The sequence below is a fragment of the Lacerta agilis genome, chromosome 3 (assembly GCF_009819535.1).
Source record: "Lacerta agilis isolate rLacAgi1 chromosome 3, rLacAgi1.pri, whole genome shotgun sequence".
In the NCBI taxonomy this organism is placed as follows: Eukaryota; Metazoa; Chordata; class Lepidosauria; order Squamata; family Lacertidae; genus Lacerta; species Lacerta agilis.
The window spans coordinates 113,834,055-113,851,119 of record NC_046314.1 but is presented as its reverse complement, the minus strand read 5'-3'; the positions used below and the strand labels follow the sequence as shown (position 1 = coordinate 113,851,119).

The 17,065-nt window shown below is 47.5% G+C and overlaps 1 protein-coding gene across 1 annotated transcript in view; it reads right to left on the bottom strand.

Moving 5' to 3' along the window:
- KIF13B (kinesin family member 13B) overlaps positions 1-17,065 on the bottom strand; it is a 172,769-nt gene that overhangs the window by 49,678 nt on the left and 106,026 nt on the right. The window contains exons 16-26 of the mRNA XM_033145167.1: positions 16,365-16,555; positions 15,155-15,365; positions 13,647-13,809; positions 11,336-11,482; positions 10,221-10,370; positions 9,064-9,192; positions 8,342-8,512; positions 6,660-6,817; positions 4,914-5,046; positions 1,825-1,971; positions 485-514 (exon numbers count right to left, since the gene is read on the bottom strand). Coding sequence (XP_033001058.1) covers positions 485-514; positions 1,825-1,971; positions 4,914-5,046; positions 6,660-6,817; positions 8,342-8,512; positions 9,064-9,192; positions 10,221-10,370; positions 11,336-11,482; positions 13,647-13,809; positions 15,155-15,365; positions 16,365-16,555 — 1,630 coding nt within the window. The remainder of the gene's footprint in view (positions 1-484; positions 515-1,824; positions 1,972-4,913; positions 5,047-6,659; positions 6,818-8,341; positions 8,513-9,063; positions 9,193-10,220; positions 10,371-11,335; positions 11,483-13,646; positions 13,810-15,154; positions 15,366-16,364; positions 16,556-17,065) is intronic.

The following is a 17,065-nucleotide window of genomic DNA, read 5'->3' as shown; positions in this document are numbered from 1 at the left end:
CAAAAGAGGTTTACAGACTCTCTCAAAGGCAAATCTTTAAAAAAATGTAGTATAAACACCAACAATTGGGAAACACTTGTCTGTGACCTCTCCAGTTGGAGAACAGCCTTTACCAAAAGTGTCGTGGGTATTGAAGATGCTCGAACTCAGGACAAAAAGGAGAAACGTGCTAAGAGGAAGGCATGCTTGGCAAATCCACACCGTGATCAACTCCCGCCCGGAAACCTATGTCCCCACTGTGGAAGGATGTGTGGGTCCAGAAATGGCCTCCGCAGTCACTTACGGACTCATTGTTAAAACCGTGTTTATGGAAGACAATCTTACTCGGCTACGAGTGATCGCCAAAGAAGAAGACGACGCTGGTGGCCTTTGCTTGTGACATCCATCTTATAATGCCGATGGTCTGATGAATGAAGGAACGTTAGGACCGCATGATCTTAAAGGACTTGCACCCGAAAGGAGAAAAGTGTAGCAGGGTACCTACCTGGTAGCTGTCCATGTCGTCGTCTTCTTCCTAGGCAAAAACCATGCAAATGCAAGTAAATTCAAAGTGGTAATTATTATTGTACCTAGGCTTTTTCCCTGACAGGGACTCAAGGAGGCTTAAAGAAAAAAATGAGAGAAGGTAACAGAGCCGGATTTAGGTTTGATGAGGCCCTAAGCTACTGAAGGTAATGGGGCCCATTATATGTCCAGCTGTCCTTTGTCAACAACAAATTGTCCTGGTTTTTGTGTTGAATCATAGAATCCTAGAGTTGGAAGAGACCACAAGGGCCATCCAGTCCAACCCCCTGCCAAGCAGGAAACACCATCAAAGCATTCCTGACAGATGGCTGTCAAGCCTCCGCTTAAAGACCTCCAAAGAAGGAGACTCCACCACACTCCTTGGCAGCAAATTCCACTGTCCAACAGCTCTCACTGTCAGGAAGTTCTTCCTAATGTTTAGGTGGAATCTTCTTTCTTGTAGTTTGAATCCATTGCCCCGTGTCCACTTCTCTGGAGCAGCAGAAAACAACCTTTCTCCCTCCTCTATATGACATCCTTTGATATATTTGAACATGGCTATCATATCCCCCCTTAACCTTCTCTTCTCCAGGCTAAACATACCCAGCTCCCTAAGCCGTTCCTCATAAGGCATCGTTTCCAGGCCTTGGACCATTTTGGTTGCCCTCCTCTGGACACGTTCCAGCTTGTCAGTATCCTTCTTGAACTGTGATGCCCAGAACTGGACACAGTATTCCAGGTGAGGTCTGACCAGAGCAGAATATAGTGGTACTATTACTTCCCTTGATCTAGATGCTATACTCCTATTGATGCAGCCCAGAATTGCATTGGCTTTTTTAGCTGCCATATATGCTATATGGTAATTTATGGACCTACCGGTAATTGATTGATTGTAATAGGTCCATACACAACACGAAACACTGTTGCTGTATGTAGATTTTATTTTGGAAATGTATGTCCAGGTTTTTTTCCCCTTTAATTTTTTTTTGGGGGGGGCCAAGAGTGCGGGGCCCTAAGCTACAGCTTGTTCAGCTTATACGTAAATCTGGCACTAGCAGGTAGAAAGACAAGGAGGGAAAAAATAATAATTTTAAAAACCACTAAGCATTGATAGAATTGAAACTACCTTATCTGTCTGCTGGCTTCTGTCTGTCTCGGGGGGACAAAGGAGGAGCGTGCCTTTGGGGGTGAAGTCCAACTGTTGGAAGCTTGCAGTGTGGCGACAGATACGTGACCCTGGGGCCTTCCGCGCGAACCACAGATGCTTCCTCTCTGAGCTACGATACCTCCGATATTTACATTACAAGCAAGGGCTCTTACCTGATGCATCTCGTGGCCTTTCGGAGACCTGGCGTGCCTGATCTGAACACAGCCCACTCCGACCGAGAGGATGGACTCTTCCATCAGAGGCAACGTGCCCGATTCCTGCACCGACTTCACTTCCACTTGAATTCGGTGCGACTGGCCCTGCAAGGCCGGGGAACGCAAAGAAACGGCACGTTGGAAGGGGGGGAACGACAGTAGGGGGGAGACCTCTGCTGGCAACTGCTTTCTAGACAAAATTGCACCAGAAATGCACCGACTTGGCCGCGTACGTTCGGATTGAAAACCCGCTTCCTCCGAAAGACGTACAATTTAAGATGCGACATTAAAAAGAGTTTTAAAACTTACAATTACAAAAATAAAAACCACAATCAACAAAAAAACCCCGTGGAATTCTGAAGTTATATATCCTTTAAAAAAATTTTTTAATTGATTATTATAATTTAACACAGGGAAAAATTTAAAAGTTATATATCCAGGTGTCGAACGCCAGAATAAAGAGATGTGCCTTCAGCATTTGATGAAAACATATAACGGAGTTTCATTAAATATATAGTAGCTAGTTCTACGAGTTTTCCGTAACCCGAATGCCACTACTTGGAAGGCGCTGCTCAATTTAATTGCTGCCTTAGTTGTGTTCTAAGCTGCCCTGAAAGGACACAGGTGGCGCCGTGGTCTTGGGCTTGCTGATCGGAAGGTTGGCGGTTCGAATCCCCGCGATGGGGTGAGCTCCAATTGCTCAGTCCCTGCTCCTGCCAACCTAGCAGTTCGAAAGCACGTCAAAATGCAAGTAGATAAATAGGTACTGCTACGGTGGGAAGGTAAATGGCATTTCCATGCGCTGCTCTGGTTTCACCAGAAGCGGCTTAGTCATGCTGCCCACATGACCTGAAAAAACTATCTGCGGACAAACGTCGGCTCCCTCGGCCAGTAAAGCAAGATGAGCGCTGCAACCCCTGAGTCGTTCGCGACTGGACTTAACTTTTGGGGGACCCTTTACCTTTACAGGCAAACTAAGGCCCGGGGGCCAGATCCGGCCCAATCACCTTCGCAATCTGGCCCGCGGGTGGTCAGGGAATCAGCGTGTTTTTACATGAGTAGAATGTGTGCTTTTATTTAAAATGCATCTCTGGGTTGTTTGTGGGGTCTGCCTGGTGTTTTTACACGAGTAGAATGTGTGCTTTTATTTAAAATGCATCTCTGGGTTGTTTGTGGGGTCTGCCTGGTGTTTTTACACGAGTAGAATGTGTGCTTTTATTTAAAATGCACCTCTGGGTTGTTTGTGGAGCATAGGAATTCGTTCATTATTTTTCCCCAAAATATAGTCCGGCCCCCACAAGGTCTGAAGAAGAAGAAGAAGAAGAAGAAGAAGAAGGAAGAAGAAGAAGAATTTGGATTTGATATCCCGCTTTATCACTACCCGAAGCGCCTAACATTCTCCTTTCCCTTCCTCCCCCACAACAAACACTCTGTGAGGTGAGTGGGGCTGAGAGACTTCAGAAAAGTGTGACTAGCCCAAGGTCACCCAGCAGCTGCATGTGGAGGAGATGAGATGCGAACCCGGTTCACCAGATTACGAGCCTACCGCTCTTAACCACTACACCACACTGGCTTTCAGTGGGACAGTGGACCAGCCAACTGCTGACCCCAGGATTAGACAAATATACGGAGGTAAGGGCTATAGCTAGCCACCATGGCTAAGTTCAATGCTGGAGGCAGCATTCCTCTGAAATATCAATTCCTGAGAATCAAAAGCAGGGAGAGGGCTGCTTTACCCAGGTCTCGCTTTCAGGCTTCCCAAAGGTATTTGGGCTGTGAGAAAAGGATGCTGGGCTAGATGGACCACTGGCCTGATCCAGCAGAGCTTTACTTAAGTTCCCACATGCAGCAATCTGGCTGCGTTTGGATGCCACGGCTTATCAAAATGTCTGAACGCAGCCACGGAAGCCCACCTTAGTGAGTAAGCTGAAGATATCGCAAATATCTTGCCAGCAGAGTGACACTCAGTGATTTCACTGATTAACTGCTATTTCATTAATAGATCGATCCACTAAAGAGAGTGTCAGGGAACTGCCTCCTGGCCCGATGAGGGGAACGGAGGGTCCGTTAGCATACAGAGACCCCCGACGCCAATTCAGCAGCAGCACCTCTTCCAGCTTAGTTAAACCATAGTTAAAGCTATGGTTTTCCCAGTAGTAATGTACGGAAGTGAGAGCTGGACCATAAAGAAGGCTGATCGCCAAAGAATTGATGCTTTTGAATTATGGTGCTGGAGGAGACTCTTGAGAGTCCCATGGACTGCAAGAAGAACAAACCTATCCATTCTCAAAGAAATCAGCCCTGAGTGCTCACTGGAAGGGCAGATCCTGAAGCTGAGGCTCCAATACTTTGGCCACCTCATGAGAAGAGAAGACTCCCTGGAAAAGACCCTGGTGTTGGGAAAGATGGAGGGCACAAGGAGAAGGGGACGACAGAGGATGAGATGGTTGGACAGTGTTCTCGAAGCTACTAACATGAGTTTGGCCAAACTGCGAGAGGCAGTGGAGGATAGGCGTGCCTGGCGTGCTCTGGTCCGTGGGGTCACGAAGAGTCGGACACGACTGAACGACTGAACAACAACAACACCTCTTCCAGCGGGGAAAGCCGCCACACCTCCAGTGGGGAGGAGAGGGAAGGAACCAGCCTGGCGGGGAGGGGGCTTAGGGATGCCACTGAGAGCCCCAGAGCCTCTTCTAGCCAGGAGCCACAAGCAGGGAGCCTGGCGGGGAGAGGGCTTGGGGATGTTGCTGAGACCCTGCGCTCACCTTGCCCGGCTGGTCAGGAGGGAGGCACGCCATTTCCGACACCAGTTGCACAGAGGGGTGAAACGCAAGGAGGGTAGAAGGAGACTTGGGGTGCCGAATTCTTGTGCTGGGGGAGAAGCCGGAAGGGGCCACTCCCGGATTCTGCCAGCGACTGAGACAGACATGCTTTCTGTAGCTCTGCACTGTAAATACTTTGCACAATAAAACTGCAAAAGACTGTCTGGGCTCCTGCTCCGTTACTCGTGAGGCACCTTCACACGAACCTTACACCTTCCATCTTACCTGCCTGAGTTGAAAGATGCCCCCTGTGTGTACATCTTTTGCCGGAATCACCTCCACCGGGCAGTATTCTCCGTTCTCATTCAGCTCCAGAATCTGAACCCACAGCTCCACTTTGCGAGTGACTTCGCTCCACCTGCAAATGACAACACTTCTGTGACCGATGTACAACTTTGCCTCTTGGCAGAGGCCTTTGGCAGCCTGGCAAAACCCTAGGAAGGGTCCGCAAACATTGAAGAGGATGGGAGAAGGGTGGGGTGATGGAAAACAGCTCCAATGTAGCTCTTCAGCTGGGAAAACGCTTGTTGAAAACCAGTTGGGAAGACACGTGTTAAAAACTTCTCCTGTGGCTCTGCTCAAACACAGCATTACATTTTGCCTACAGAAACAGGTCATGTTTAAAAGGGCACCAGCTATAGAGCAGAGATGCATAGCTATTAACTTTCCCTTTTTTGTGGGAAATTCCCTTATTCCAGTGCCGTTTCCCATTGCAAAAAAGTTGACATCTACGGCCGTTTCCCAATGCAAAAAAAAAAAAAAAGGAAGGTTGACAGCTCTGGAGATGGATTAAAATTTCATGACTACTGTAGATTACCTGAGCCATGATGGCTATTTTCTGCCTCCACAACTGGAAGCACTAATGCTTCTGAACACCAGCTGCAGCAAACTACAGGGTGGGTGGAGTGTTCTTGGGTTTGTATCCTGCTTACGGCGCAGTGCCGGATTTACGTATAAGCTAAAAAAGCTATAGTTTGGGCCCCACTCTCTTGGGGGCCCTCAAAAAATTTAAAGGAAAAAAAAACTGGATGTACATTTCCAAAATATACGATAAAAAAAAAACAAATTGAATAAACCACCTACATACAGCAGCCGTGTTTTGTGTTGTGTAGGCTCATGTGATGTAAGTATAACGGGCCCAGCCTGCTCCCTAAAATATCACTGGTTTGCTCCTTTCTATATATAGGGTGCCTACATTCTGCATGGACTGCTTGCATGCCAACATGTGCAAATGGCTGTAGATACCTATTAGGTCCATAAATTACCATACAGTGGACATTCGGGTTGCAAACGTTCGCAACCCGCAGCATCCGTAACCCGCAGCGCCGCATCTGCGTACTTGCATGATGCAATTTGGCGCTTCTGCGCAAAGCGCGATTTAGCACCGAAACCCAGAAGTAACCCGTTCCGTTACTTCTGGGTTCGGCACGGTGCACAACCCAAAATCGTGGCCATAACCCGAGGTATGACTGTATAGCTTATATTCAACAACAAAAAAACAGCGACAATTTGTTGTTGACAAAGGACAGCTGGACATGTCAAGGGCCCCATTACCTTCAGTAGCTTAGGGCCTCATCCAACCTAAATCCGGCCCTGCTTACGGGTCTCCCACAGGCATCCGGTTGGCCACTGTGAGATCAGGATGCTGGAATCAATGGGCCTTTCGCCTGATCCGGCAGAGCTCAAGCTTCTTATAATCAATTTCTGATCTGGCGGAGTAATATCAAGCATGCATTTCTGCCGCTTGTAACAGGATTGCAACCTTTTTATCAAGGCCATGGTGGTGCATGAGATGGAGAGAAGGGTCTCGGGGCAACGGGAGAGGGATCTTTGAAGAAGGGCAGAAAGTAGTTGCCCATGCCAGATCTGCGGAACAACCCTTCTTCTTGGTCAGCAACCACGGCCTCCTATAGATGCAGAGCTCTCCACACACTTCCAGCTCGTTTGCAAGCGAAACGCCATCTCTCTTACCTGTCTCGGAGGCTTCGCGTTTTGGCCTGGATGATCCCCAAATCCCACAGCGCCGGGTTTTTGCGGGGGTCGCACGCCTTGTGCCCATAAACTTCGATGGCCAAAGCACCGTCCGAAAGGTACTCCATGAAATCTTCAGTGATGTTGACGGAGAATTCCTAGGTCAGAGAAAAGAGAGAAACATTGCAGTGCTTCAAATTTAGTCCCTGCTGCACGGATACATGAAGCCTGCAAGAAGAAGAAAAAAGATGCTAGAAAAGTTTCGACTATGCTATGCAAAGCCAAGAAATCTGCCCACGAATGCTTGAAATCAACAGATCAGAGATGCAAAAATTTACAGGAAGCTCGAATCAGTATGAACTAACTGTTTTGTGCATTGCTTTGGGATTCCTTTGAATTTAAAGCAATTAAGATTTTTATCCCTTAAAAAGTACAGCGGTGCCTTGGTACTCAAACGCCTTGGTTCTCAAATGCCGAAAACCCAGAAATAAGTGTTCTGATTTCCAAATGTTTTTCGGGAGCCAAACGTCCGATGTGGCTGTCAGCTGTTGTTTCCGGGGCACCTGCACCAATAAGAAGCTGTGCCTTGGTTTTTGAACATATCGGAAATTAAACGGACTTCCAGAATGGATTAACTTTGGCGCTTTCGTTTTTTGCTATTTATTTTGCATTTTCGTTTTTGAGGCTTTTCCGGTTAATTTGTTTTTGTGACTGCGGAAATGGATTAAAGCCCCCCATCCAAACAATCACTATCATCAGTGCAGGTAAGAAGTTTTTTTTTTTTAAATCACCTGCAATACTGTCTTATTTATTTTATAGTACAGTACATTGATTATTGCTTTCGCTTTGTGGATCAATGGTCTTGTTCGTCGTCGTTCAGTCGTGTCCGACTCTTCCTGACCCCATGGACCAGAGCACGCCAGGCACCCCTATCCTCCACTGCCTCCCACAGTTTGGCCAAACTCATGCCAGTCGCTTCGAGAACACTGTCCAAAATGGTCTTGTTAGGTAGTAAAAATCATGTTAAATTACTGTTTTGGGGGTGTTTTTAAAAGTTTGGAATGGATTAATTTTTCATTACTTTCTATAGGAAAGTGTGCCTTGGTTTTGGAACGCTTTGGTTTTGGAACGGATTTCTGGAACGGATTAAGTTTGAGAACCAAGGTACCACTGTAAGCCCCTCCTCCCACAGCGTTAAAAGCCCTCACTTTGTCTGCAGGGACAATTATTATTATTATTATTATTATTATTATTATTATTATTATTATTATTATTTATACCCCGCCCACCTGGCTGGGTTTCCCCAGCCACTCTGGGCGGCTTCCAACAAAATGTTAAAATACAATAATCTATTAAACATTAAAAGCTTCCCTAAACAGGGCTGCTTTCAGGTGTCTCCTAAAAGTCTGGTAGTTGGTTTTCTCTTTGACACCTGGTGGGAGGGCGTTCCACAGGGCGGGTGCCACTACCGAGAAGGCCCTCTGCCTAGTTCCCTGTAACTTGGCTTCTCGTAGTGAGGGAACCGCCAGAAGGCCCTCGGCGCTGGACCTCAATGTCCGGGCTGAACGATGGGGGTGGAGATGCTCTTTCAGGTATACTGGACCGAGGCCGTCTAGGGCTTTCAAGGTCAGCACCAACGCTTTGAATTGTGCTCAGAAACGTAAAAGCAGAAGTGAAATTACATTGCAGTGATCGAAGACCACCATGCCCCGTGGCTCCTTGCTGATGGGAGATAGAGAGGGGTCCACTTCCGGGGCCACCGTCACAGGTTCCAGCTGATCCCAGAAGGAATATTTGCAGAAGACGAAGTTGGAGAGGTGCTGCGGCAAGCCAGTAGCTTGAAGGATTTTGATCTAGGAGGAAGCAAACACACACACACACACACACACACGGAGTAACGTTCCAACTGTATAATTATACAGCAAGCTTTAAATTGCCGTATTTTTCACCCCATAGGACGCACCTGACCATAAGACGCACCTTCTCCCGCTGGAGCCCGAATTATATTATAATTTTAGAATATCTAACTGTCAAGATACACAGAATGAAAAGGTTTAAGGTCAGTGAGAAAGAGGAGGATTGGTTTGAGAAGATATTGAATTATTTGAGTAGGTTTGAACAATTTGGGGGCAATTAAAATGTTAAAAGTTAAATAAACCTTGTGGAGGGAGGAGTGTTAATGCATACAGAATTGTACATACAGTTGATTTGAATATGTCAGCCTGCCTCCAAAGGCAGCAGCAGTGAAACTGAACTCATCGGCTTTCCCGGCAGCTGTACCAACAATGCCCTGCACATGGGGCACCCATACTGCCTCTATAGCTATCAGACAGCTAGTTGCCCATTTTTCTGTGCCTAGGTGCTTTGCAAAGGAAAGCAGGGAGCGCTGTCTCTGCAAACTCACCATGCACGCCAACTTGTGCTCCTGCAGGTCGTTCTCACCAATTCCTTCCATGCCGTCCTCGCCTCCTGCGATGCGCTCCCCAATCTCCCCACTCACTCGCACGACTTCGACGTGGAGGCGTCCAGCCACCTGTAAGGGGGGGATAAAAACCCCAGGGTCATGAAGCAGCTGGATGGATGCCAAGGAGTGGCGGGAGGCCGACCAGCTGGGGAACTAACCCTGACCCCCGCCTTGACACCAGGGGGGGTAGATTCCACCCCCATCGTTCTGCCCGGAAACTGAGGTCCAGCTCCGAGGGCCTGCTGGTGGTTCCCTCCCTGCGAGAAGCGAAGTTACAGGGAACCAGGAAGAGGGCCTTCTCAGTAGTGGCACCCACCCCCCACAATAATCCCCCACAATAATCATAGGGTCTGGGTTGGTTTGTATGGGGAGAGGTATTAAACAATGCTTTTTATAGGGGAATCGAAGTTCACAATCCATATGCCGTTTAAAAAACAGATTAACTGCACATAAACAGCTGTCCACTGATATAATTTGAAAGGTTTACCCAATAAATTCCCCACAAGACAAATAGGTGTTTTGGGGGAGGGATTTATGCAGAGCTAAGGTATAATTAATTGCAATTGGATGTTACTAGCATCTGCGTCAAGAGAATCAATTGAAATTGTGCCCCGAACTGTATTTCTCTGATAAGTGACTGAGTAATTCTGCAATGACGACTTCACGGCCTGTGCTTAGGTCATGGGTAGGCAAACTAAGGCCCGGGGGCCGGATCCAGCCCAATCGCCTTCTCAATCCGGCCCGCAGATGGTCTGGGAATCAGCATGTTTTTACATTGGTAGAATGTGTCCTTTTATTTAAAATGCATCTCTGGGTTATTTGTGGGGCCTGCCTAGTATTTTCACATGAGTAGAATGTATGCTTTTATTTAAAATGTATCTCTCGGTTATTTGTGGGGCCTGCCTGGTGTTTTTACATGAGTAGAATGTGTCCTTTTATTTAATGCATCTCTGGATTATTTGTGGGGCATAGGAATTCGTTCATATTTTTTTCCCAAAATACAGTTCCGCCCCCCACAAGGTCTGAGTGACAGGGGACCGGCCCCCTGCTGAAAAAGTTTGCTGGCCCCTGGCTTAGCTGACCCAGGAGAGACTCACCTCTCCTTTCTGATTGATGATGGGCACAGCGTACTGCAGCTTCACATCGTAAAAGAGGGACTCGAGGAAGACGTTTGCCACGCCGATGAGACTGTGGTTCTCCTGCTCGTCATAAAAAGGATCCGCTCGCCGGAAGTACGACCTCATGACCTTGATTCGTGAAAGGGAGACAACTGGCTAAGCTCTATGGTGACCAGATCTACGGACAGCTGCTGTGGCACTGTCTCACAGGCTGGAGGACGGCAAATCCTGCTTTCTATTCCGCCCTTCCTCCCCTGGGAACACAGGGTGGCTACACAACATTGTAAATTAAAGAGGTATGGATGTACTATTTCAAGAAAAAGCATCTCTGACCATGCTGGCAGGGGCCTTGTGGTCCAAAATATCTGGAGAAAGATTATGGCTGATCTTTGTATACAATAATAATAATAATAATTGGACAACCTCTTTTGGGCCTCTTGGATGGAAAGGAAAATGAATGAACTTGTGGTGCCTGGACTGAACACTAGGAAAACATCAGCTAGCAGTGGGAAGAATAACTTAGATACTACTCTGGATTGAACACTGGACTATTATGAGGAACTCTTGCAGGCACAACTGACAGATGGAGAGTTGGAAGTCATTTTTTACTTATCTCTTTCCTTTTATTCTGTTATTCTTTTATCTTTGCTTGTCTGCTTTCTTCTTCATTTTCTTTCTTTCTTATTCGTTGTCTTGTTTCTGTTTCTTTTTTTTACCGTTATGTTTTAAAGCTTTATTAAAACTATATCTATGGAGGGGGCACCAGGTTGGGGAAGGCTAGCCCAAGGCCACACCTCATATAGCCTTTCCCAACGTCTGAGTCCCCCCCACTGGGTGTTTTGCTGAGACTACAACTCCCATCAGCCCCAGCCAGCGTGACCCAATGGATGGGGGAATGTCAAGAAGAGCTGACTTAGTGCACCCACGGCAGGGGCCACACCCCGGGGACAAGGAACCTGGGGCCCTCCCGATGTTGTGGAACTTCAGCTCTCATTGTATCCTGGCCACTGGTGGGAACTGTAGTCCAAGGGACCTAGAGAGCACCAGGTTGGGGAAGGCCGTTCTACTACTCAGGAGAAGCAGCGGCTCCATACCAGGTTGTCTTCCTCGCAGTCCTTCCATTCTTGATAGAGGTCCCTCATGTCGACCAGCCGATTCTCCAGCTTCTCCAAGGACCAGATCTGCTTGCCTTTCCCTTTCCTCCGAACTTGGATGGCCGGCTCACTAAGGACGGCACCTCGCTGCGGGGGGGGGGGGGCAAAAGGAAAAAGGAGGAGGGTGGGGGGAAGCAGAAATAAAATATCAAGTCAAAAAATAACTTGGAATTTCCTTTAAAACAAAAAAACAAACTCACTCATAATAAACGCAAAGAGCAGCTAGAACTGGAATGTTTTTATGTAGTGCGATATATTTGATTTCCATTCTGAAGGAAATCAGCCCTGAGTGCTCACTGGAGGGACAGATCCTGAAGTTGAGGCTCCAATACTTTGGCCACCTCATGAGAAGAGAAGACTCCCTGGGAAAGACCCTGAAGCTGGGAAAGATGGAGGGCACAAGGAGAAGGGGACGACAGAGGATGAGATGGTTGGACAGTGTTCTCGAAGCTACTAACATGAGTTTGGCCAAACTACGAGAGGCAGTGAAGGATAGGCGTGCCTGGCGTGCTCTGGTCCATGGGGTCACGTAGAGGCGGACATGACTAAACAACTAAACATCAACAACATACAGGTGAAAGTCGAAAAATTAGAATATCGTGGAAAAGTCCATTTATGTAAGCAATTATTTCATTAGCTACTGGAGTTTAATATATGAGACAGACTCATGACATGCAAAGCGAGATATGTCAAGCCTTTATTTGTTATAATTGTGATGATTATGGCACACATCTGATGAAAACCCCAAAGTTGAAATTGTTAATTTGGGGTTTTCATCAGCTGAACGCCATAATCATCACAATTATAACAAATAAAGGCTTGACATATCTCACTTTGCGTGTCATGAGTCTATCTCATATATTAGTTTCACCTTTTAAGTTGAATTACTGAAAGAAACGAACCTTTCCACGATATTCTAATTTTTCGAGTTTCACCTGTATTTGATCCTTTATTTATTTCATAAATTGTTAAGAAAACAACCCCAAAGAGGTTTACGAAGAGAATACATATCGTGAACCGGTAGGCTGAACTGAGGGCAAACGGCAGCTTGTTAAGATGAAAGCCTTTGATAGCTTAACCTCTTTCTTTTTCCAGAAAACCCCTATACAGTGGCACCTTGGTTTGCATACGCTTTGGATTACAAACACGTCAAACCCGTGTCCCGGTTTGCAACCTTTTTTTGGATTGCAACCCTTTCCTTTTTATTACAAAAAATAAAAAAATTTGGAGGCCCCATTGGCGGAAGCGCGCCTTGGGTTACAACCTGTTTTGGTTTACAAACGGATCTCCGGAACGGATTATGATTGTAAACCAAGGTACCACTGTACAGTGTTATACTGTACCCTACAGCAGAAGCTGTTCCAAGACGCGTTCGAAAATGGAAGCATTTGCTTCTGGGTTTTCAGCATTCGAAAACCAAGGAACCACTGCATTCTGTTGTAAAAGCACATGGGGTACCTAACTGATCGTGCAAATAAAAAAGGTGCATGTTTTGGGGTTTTTTTTAAACTAAAGCTGCCATTTTTGGCCTAAAAATACAAATGCTCTAAATCAATACATAATAATCATCGAAATTCCAGCTGGCCGATGGAATCCATTCTCAAAAGTTTGGGAATGTTCAGGAATGCAGGAGAGGATATATTCTTTAATTATATCCTATTCCAACTTGTGTTAAGAAGTTCCACAATTTTAGCAGAGTAACACCCGCACCCCTTTTAAACTTACACAGCGGCTGCGTGGCTCAGGCTCGCTAAAGCCACTATAATAACTGTCCTGGTATTTCCCCCTTTATTCCCTCCTAAAAGATAAGACACGACACAGTCTTCTTTAAAAGTATATAAAATAGTTCACTCACACATCTGTTCACAGTAGGATCCCAGAAGGCAGACTTAGCTTAGAAAACTAATATACACATGGAGACTATTCCATAGGGAATAAGTTCCTTTGTGCTCTCTTGGCTGGAAGCCGAGAGCATCTTTGGCTAAGCAGGTGATGCTTCCTCGTCGAAATGTAGTCAAAAGAAGAGAGAGGTGGCGGCCAGCCCTATGCTTTTGTTACCTGCACAGGTGAGGCCACACCCACCTCTAGTCACATGTAGAGGAAGTCTGTCCCAGCCCAGGAGAAACAGGAAGTTCCGACTGGCTGGACCAGACATCCCCTTCTACGTCCACTCTAGGGATGTTGCACTTGACTGCTCCCGTGTTTCACATCCCACAGAAAAACGATGAATGCGGCTGGGCAGGCTCCTCACCTTTCTGTTTGCATTAAGGCTGGAAGCTGGGATCTGCAGGGTGACTTTGTACTCTGTCCGTTTGTCCATCTCTTCGGCGATGAAGCTGGCTTCTCTCACGTACAAGTTGGCCTTCATAATCTGCTCCCTCAGCTTCCTCAGGCTGTGGGTGAGCATCTCCTCCCTTTGGGGAAAGAGGAAACCGTGCAATTTGGAAAAGAAAGAGCATTTCAACGGCTGCCAAGGATGCGAATCCCAAGGATTAGTTTTGGAATTAGCATTGCAATATGGCCACACTACGGCGCGCAGCCGAATTGAAACGTCTAATCAGAAGCTCAACTGTTTATGGGACCACTATGCTGGTATCTGAACGGGGTAGGAGTGGTTTTGCATCTTCCATTGCCATTCTCATTCCTAGATTTAGAGGAACCGGTGTGATGGCCTGGGACTCGGGCTCGGACTCAGAACCAGAGGAGGCTCAGTCCGCGTTGGATCCTCTGCCGCAGGCATCAGCTGAACCTAGTCTGGGGCCTGATCCTGAAGGGCCTCAGTCTGCTCAGGTTCCCCTGCAACAAGCCCCTGCTGGGTTGAGTCAGGGGCCTGAGCCCGGGCTGACTTCATTGCCGTCAGCTGGGCCATCAGAGGCTGAGGTGGCCCCTGGGTCTAGTAACCCTCCGGTGTCTCCTGAGCTGCAGAGACTCAGGGCTGAGAGAAGGAGGGACCCGAGTACTTGCAGGAGGAGTGCTCGCCTTCAGGCAAGGCAGGGTGGTGAGTCATTGGGGGATTGGGACTGGCCATTACCTCGTCAGAGATAAAAGGGTGGTCAGATCCCACCCCAGGTTGTGGGAGCAACATTGCTGCTTGCCAGATCCTGCCTGTGTTACTGTTCCTGACCCTGCCTGGATTCCTGCTCTGCACCCTGGCTCAACTTCATCGGACTGACCCCCCGTTGACTCCTTGGACTTGGACCTCGCCTCTTGAACAACCGGCTTGTTTAAGACCAGCACAACCGGCTTGTTTTAAGAGCTCACAGTAAGCAGTTTGTCACTTTGAACTATGGTTTTTAGATCATGGTTTGGAGACGAACCATGGTTATCACTAACCATAGTTTACCCTATTGGGAAACTGGTAAAAATGGGTGGTGAATGTGGCTGTTAAAGTGGTTGTTCGACTACAATTACATAATCAGCGACCACTGGCCGTAATGGCTGGGGCTCTTGGAAGCCCAATAGCGTCCAAGAGCCACACACGTTTCCCACCCCTCCAGTAAACCATGGCTTCCATGAACCAGGAAATGGTTCAAATAGGATTATTCCAAATAGGATTCCTCGCAAGAAATGGGAAAAGTTGACAGCTATGCTTCAGAGAAGGGTGACTAGCCCAAGGTCACCCAGCAGCTGCATGTGGAGGAGCAGGGAATCGAACCTGGTTCACCAGATTACGAGTCTACCCCTCTTAACCACTACACCACACTGGCTCCTCCCACACAGATGCTCCTCCCACCAAGCTGCAGTACCCCCTCCACTCACCTCTCTTCCGCCCACTGCCGAAGTCGCTGCTGAGCATTGGGAGAATGCCAGGAGAACCTGTCCATGGTGCGGAAGTGCTGCTTCTCGGGGGACAGGCGCCTCCGGAGCTGCTCCAGCTCGTGCTCGTACATCAGCCTCTGCCGCTCCAGCGCGGTCCGCTTCTCCTCCTCGTGCTGCTGCTCCAGGCTTTGCAGAATCGACTGCATGGGATCTAGGAAGGCGGAAGAGTTTGTTTCGGTCAGATGCGGGCCACGGGGTCCGAGGAGCTCAATGGTATCTACAGAGAACGGTGTCTCCGAAAAATTTTACTCATCACTTGGGAAGACAGGCAAACTAATGCCAGAAGAGGCAAAGATCAGGTGTGTCAAAGTACAGTGGTGCCCCGCTAGACGAATGCTTCGCTAGACGAAAAACTCGCTAGATGGACGGCATTCGCTAGCGGAAGGCTGCCCCGCAAGACGAAAAAGTCAATGGGGCTGCCTCGCAAGATGAAAAAAAAGATTTTCCCGGCGCGAAGACCTCTGTGCTGCATTGCCGCTTCGCTAGACGAAAAATTCGCTCTACGAAGACACTTGTAGAACGAATTATTTTCGTCTAGCGGGGCACCACTGTAATGATTCTTCAACATCAACTTGGTTGGACTGGTCATGTTGTGTGGATGCCTGATGATCGTCTTCCAAAGCAACTACTCTATTCCGAACTTAAAAATGGAAAGCGTAATGCGAGTGGTCAACAAAAGAGGTTCAAAGACTCTCTCAAGGCAAATCTAAAAAAATGCAGTATAAACACCAACTGGGAAATACTGGCCTGCAAGCACTCCAATTGGAGAACAGCCTTTACCAAAGGTGTCCTGGGTTTCGAAGACGCTCAAACTCAGGACGCAAGGGAGAAACACGCTAAGAGGAAGGCACGCTTGGCAAACCCTCACCGTGATCAACTCCCGCCCGGAAACCAATGTCCCCACTGTGGAAGGACGTGTGGGTGCAGAATTGGCCTCCACAGTCACTTACGAACTCCCTGTTAAAACCGTGTTCATGGAAAATAATCTTACTCGGCTATGAGGAATCGCCAAAGAAGACAGAGGACCATGGAGAGGAACCATTCCTTTCAAGCCTCGCCCTAGGTGCATTGCTTCGGAGAGCAATCCCAGGCAATGCTGCTCTGCATTGCAGCTGCTTGCTCAGTGCGCCTATGAATTCATGCTCCTTACCGTTGCCACCCAGAGCTTTCATGGTGACCTCCATCTGCGCATATTCGTAGCTGAAGTTAATCTCGCTGGAAACCTCGCTGGAGCTGTCCCCGTCCAAATCCAGCTGCTCTGAACTGTTGCTTCCTTTCATTGAATTGTCTTTGTCGTCGTCCTCGGCTTCCGACTTCTTTTTCTTTTTCGGCAAATTCAGCCTGGAAAGGAGGGAGGGGTCCCATTAAAACTCTGGTCGATGCGAAAGATTCCTGCACTGCAGGGGGTGGGACTGGATGACCGCTGTGGTACCTTCCATCTCTACGATTCTATGACCTTTGATCAAATTATAGGTTTACAGCAAATGTTCCTGCGCCATTTACAGCAAATGTTCCTGCGCAAATGTTCCTGCGCCATAAAATAATAATAATAATAATAATAATAATAATAATAATAATAATAATTTTATTATTATTTATTTATAACCTGCCCATCTGGCTGGGTTTCCCCAGCCACTCTAGGCGGCTTCCAACAGAATATTAAAATACAATAGTCTGTTAAACATTAAAAGCTTCACTAAACAGGGCAGCCTTCAGATGTCTTCTAAAAGTCTGGTAGTTGATTTTCTCTTTGACATCTGGTGGGAGGGAGTTCCACAGGACGGGTGCCACCACCGAGAAGGCCCTCTGCCTGGTTCCCTGTAACTTGGCTTCTCACGGTGAGGGAACCGC